General features: G+C 37.2%; 1 protein-coding gene across 1 annotated transcript; it reads left to right on the top strand.

The window, feature by feature from the left end:
• The first annotated feature begins 292 nt into the window (after positions 1 to 292).
• RGP5 (Alpha-1,4-glucan-protein synthase family protein) lies at positions 293 to 2,071 on the top strand. Its single transcript, XM_089374185.1, has one exon. It carries the CDS (start codon positions 610 to 612, stop codon positions 1,657 to 1,659), a length of 1,050 nt encoding a protein of 349 aa, XP_089230311.1. The 5' UTR covers positions 293 to 609; the 3' UTR covers positions 1,660 to 2,071.
• Positions 2,072 to 5,281: the final 3,210 nt, after the last annotated feature.

Genomic DNA, 5,281 nt, shown 5'->3' with positions numbered 1-5,281 from the left:
ACTAAAAAATATCAATATAAAATTTTATTTAATTTTCCATAAAAATCTTTAAATCCCTTGTTAAAAACTAAAAAATATCAATATAAAATATTCTGTTAAGTAACTTTCCTCAAATATGCTATTTAAAATTCCTAATCATATTACAGGTGGATTGTTTGGTTATAAAAAAACGATGGTCAATATTACCCCCAATCAAATTTCTTAATCGCATGTACGCGTGGATTCATATTTCCATGATCGTCGGTGATAAAAGAACAATAGAGACTATAAAATTCCATACTATATAAATACTTAGATATGCTTGTTTTTGGTGTGGAGCTGACACTAAAAGTGACCTGCCTTGGTAGCAGCTCAAGTTGAAGTGTGAGGCTCAATAGTTGCAGGAGAGGTCTATGCTCTTCTTGGTTTCAGGAGAGAAACAACATAGGATTGTTCACCACTAATATCAGCAAGTCCCAGCATCACTGTCAGGGTCAAATCAGCTAAAAAATCAGGTACACATTCTTATTTCAGACCTCAATCTGAAAAACCCAGTTGTCAATTTTTCACTTTTCAAGCTCAGATCTGCTTAAAGCAAAATAGTCTCGACATACCCAGAAAGATTTCAAGATGGTTTTGGATATCAATCCAGAGGAGGTAGACGTCGTGATCTCTGCTATTCACCCTGATCTGAGTTTCTTAGAAGCATGGAGACCCTTTTTATCCCCTTACCATCTTATCATAGTTCAGGACCCTGAGCTTGAGCAGAATGTTGAAATTCCCTCAGGGTTTGATCACACTTTGTATACTAAGCATGACATGGAAAGAATATTGGGTTCTGGTGTTTTATCCTCATTGGGCTTCAGAGGTCATAGCTGCAGGTCATTTGGGTACCTTGTTTCTAAGAAAAAGTACATTTTTTCATTAGATGATGACTGCCTTCCTGCTAAGGATCCAAGTGGGAATTTGGCTAATGCCTTAGAACATCACCTGATAAATCTCAAAACCCCCTCGACCCCATTTTTCTTCAATACATTGTATGACCCTTACAGGAAAGGGTCAGATTTTGTGAGAGGGTACCCATTTAGCCTTAGGCAGGGGGTCCCATGTGCCATTTCATGTGGGTTGTGGTTAAATTTTCCTGATTATGATGCACCCACACAGATCCGGAAGCCGGAAGAAAGGAACACTCAATATGTTGATGCAGTCATGACTGTTCCCAGTGGGGCCATGTTTCCTATGAGTGGCATTAACATTGCATTCGATAGAGAAATCATTGGTCCTGCAATGTTCTCTGGGCTCGGTAGTTCTGGATCTGGCAAAACTGCGTTGTCCCGGCACAGTACTCTGGAAGACATTTGGTGTGGTTTCTGCTGCAAGATTATATGTGATCACCTTAGGTATGGGATCAAAACAGGGCTGCCTTATGTGTGGCGAAAGGAACTTGGGGATCCCGTGGCTAACCTTGAGGGAGATGCAAAGGGTGCTCAGTGGCTTGAAGAGGTTGTGCCATTTTTCCAAACAGTTCGCCTGTCTCGCTCTGCCCTCACTGTGGAAGATTGCTTTGTGGAAATCGGTAAACAAGTCAAGGAGAACCTCAAGAATGCGGATCCTATCTTTGGGGAAATTGGCTCCATGATGGAGGAATGGATCAAAGCATGGAAGTCAGTCTCATCTTGATTCATTTCATTTTTAATGCAAAGTAATCCGTGTTTCTAAACTATCCAGAGTGTTGCTACGTACTCTTGAACGAAAGGTTGGCCCTTCAAATTTTCTCTGCATAGATAATACTAATCATTCCTGTTTAGAGATTGACGCACAAGCAATTTATCAGGATTAACATTGAGTAATTTCATATTGCATAGTTGGTATAAGCTTTAGAAGTTTAGGTATCTGAATAGAACTGGTTCATTTCAGATTTTGGTTGTTTGGGTACGAGGACCTTGTCTTCAGTTCTCAATCTAAGATTTCTTTGATGTAGAGCCATTTGAATATTTAATATTGAGATAAACTATTTAAGTGACGAAAAGGCCTTCTGGTTTGAGGAAGTTATTCTATAAACAAAGGAAAATCGAAGAGAAATTTATGCTTTTATGTTGCTGATGATGCTTATTGGGAAATTTAGTTCCAGGTTATAACCTTTTATCTGCTATAAGTATAAATAAATGAAATGCTTGGTTCTGAAGGATTTTTCTAATTTGCTATGGGATTTGACTTCTTTATGGAAGATTAAATATGTTACACAAATAGATTAGATTCTTGTATTAATGAATTCATAGTTAAACACAGGCATGGATACTAAAAATAAAGAATCAGGATGGTTTTGGAAAGTTTTCTCTTTTTATTGGTTCCATGGTTTCTAGATCTGGTTTTGTTGTCCTGCTAACATTATTGGAATAGACTTTGCAAATGTGTTTTTCATTTTCTAATTTTGGAAAGCATCCTTGGATGGGAGATTTTGTTTAATAACTGGCAGTGAATTTAACAGATTTGTTTTATAAATGATCTTAACAGTTTTGGCCTTTTTAAGAGCAATGTTTATAAGAGCTTTTCAGAAGAAATTTCTTCTTCCTAATCATGTAGCAGGTTTTGGATTCGAAACTTGCTCACAAATTATGTATTATTCTGTCCTGGTGATTATTGGTGTTTCATAATCTGACAGTAATGAGTTGAGGATTGTTTCAGACTTTGCTTTATAATGTTTCTTTTAGGAATTGGTTCGGATTCGTTTGCATGTCTTTGAGATTACTTTTGGTAATCTGAATTATAATTGATATGATGCTCTAGTCCAAGTTTTAATTCATTATTTTCAACATATTATTGTAAGCTATTTCCTTAATTTTCATATGTTGGGGAAGCTTATTACACAGTAGAAATCAAACATTCTCGGACTGACGCAATATCTGCAACTGGAAGCAATGCCACTCTTTAAGGATCCACAGTTACAGTTTCTTAACCCTAGCATCATATTTGCAGGGCCATGAGTTTCGATAGCCCTAAATTCCCTTTACAAATAACAGTTCCAAACTACCATTCATGTATCGATACTTACGTTTCTCTAAAATTCTAGAAGTGCAATGCACAAAAGTTGGAAAGTTACCTTGTTGAGACGGTTTTTAGAAAGTGCCATGTCTAGATGTGGTTGAAGTTCTTAAATTTTGTGGTCTTTTATATTTCCTACCTGCCTTTTGGGAATTCGTTTACCCAGCCACTGAATTCTCTCCTTTAAAAACCGTCCAGTAAATCTGCTACCAATCCCTGTGTGATCTTGTCTAGCGCAATTCGTTTCTTTGTCAAAATGTTTCAAGGCATGCTCAATCAGCAAGTTTCTAGGCTTGAACTATGTAGTTCACTGGTATGATGTTCTTGTCTGGTTCACATGTTCATTTTTGGTTTATGCAGTCCAAAGGTATTCACCTAGAGGTGATGAATAGGGGGATAGTTTCCTAGACTAAGAAGCCAAATTTGTAGATTGGGTGACAAGTTGCCGAACGTGCTTCCCTTCTAAGTTCTACTAATTAGAGGTTTTTCTTCCAGTCAATTAAGAATCCTTTCACCCACAGGTTACCTTATCATACACATTTAATGAGGTTGTGCAGAATTATGCTCTGGAAATCCCGAGTGTGCACAGGAAGTAATCTTGCATAGCCTCTAATTATCCTCTGGAGGTTGATTTCCAGAGTATTTATCCCCTGATCTGTGTACATGAAAACCATGCGTTTGATGTTTAGTTGAATTTTGATGTTCTTAGGAAGTAATCTTGCATAGCCTTCAATTATCCTCTGGAAGGTGATTTGCAGAGTATCTATCCCCTAATCTGTGTACCTGAAAGTCAGTTATTTGATGTTTAGTTGAATTTTGATGTTCTTAATTATACGATATTGCTCGTGTATTATCTGTCAGGTTACATAGATGTATGATGCTTAACTGCTACTTTTTTATATTGTCAACCACAACTCTGCAAATCTACAATGAGAAGAATAAGGACAATGACAATTGGGTTGAAATCCTTCAGTTAAAAGGTGAAAACTAAGCCTTCGGAATATGCTGTTGTGAAGGTTTCTTGAGGTAGTCTCGTGAGAAGCTAAAATTTATAATGGGAAATATAAATTCCATGGACCTCAGGAGTGAAAGATGTTGAAAAATTGTGACAAAGCAGAGCTCTTTCTTTGTTCACTGTTGCCCGACATAAAGAAAGCTGTGCATGGATCTCAAACGAAAGAGAGTCTACAAGTCTGGTAGGTGGCAGGACGATAAGATATTTTACGGATGTTGCTTTTATCCCTTTGTAAGAGATAATCATATGTTGATAGATGACATTGCACGGAGTCGACCAGTGTCCTCTAAAATGACATGTTTTTGCTCTATTTTAATGTCCTTTGTAGGGTTAATTTGCTGTGGAGTATTATCCATGAGTTTGGAACATCGATTTTTAGGGTCATGACTTTTGCATAACCAATACGTTACCTCTTTATCAAGTCTACACTAGTGAAGCTGAGGGTTCAAACTTCAAACTTAACTTTCTGTTTCTTAGGCATCCACGACCTTACCATGGTTTGGGAGTCCACACTAGTTGGTTACAAATTTTCAGTAATCTTGATGTTTCCATACGGTTTTACTCACGAGGATCCTAGTGAGCTAGGGCACACCTTCCAAACTATAATCTCCCTGAAGGGATCCTACAGAGTTGTGCCAATCGTGGCGGTTGAACTGTAAAAGTATATCAGTCGATCTCTGCATACCCTAAATAGAGGGTTAACCATACCATACAAGCATCATTACACTAGCATCAATGTTTGCAAGAATATGATTTTTGGTCAAATTACTACAATTGCTGAAAATTTTCTTATAGGAATTACTATCTAGATTGATCACAATATTCCATTTCTTCAAGCATACAGAAGACATGTCCAGCCTGCTAAGATTTGAGTTACTCAGTTTTAGAGAAGCTATATTGAAATCAAACATTCGCTGAGCTTTCTCATGACATAGTTGTAACTTTCTCATGACATAGTTGTAACTTCCTTACAAACTCTTAGACCGTGTGCTTCAAGTATGAGAAGAAAGGAAGAGAAAAGCAAGCTTACAAATCAAAATGCAACTCCCCAAGTATGAGAAGAAAGGAAGAGACAAGCAAGCTTACAAACCAAAAGGAAAATGCACAATTCTAGCGGTTTTAAAACGTGTTTAAAACCGACTAATCAATTAATGAGCTTTTACGTTAAATAGAAAAATCATTGTCTCAACTTTTGATGCAAGGAAAAATCATGAAACCAGGGCTGAGCGTTGACTTTCTTGGTAT

This window comes from Pinus tabuliformis, chromosome 8, assembly GCF_031772625.1.
Source record: "Pinus tabuliformis cultivar Carrire ecotype Pingquan chromosome 8, CPIR1, whole genome shotgun sequence".
Lineage (NCBI taxonomy): Eukaryota > Viridiplantae > Streptophyta > Pinopsida > Pinales > Pinaceae > Pinus > Pinus tabuliformis.
This window is presented reverse-complemented; position numbering and strand designations above follow the sequence as displayed.

What these genes read in the sequence shown, in the direction of transcription:
- RGP5 (XM_089374185.1), top strand. Translation starts at nt 610, where the DNA reads ATGGTTTTGGATATCAATCCAGAGGAGGTAGACGTCGTGATCTCTGCT.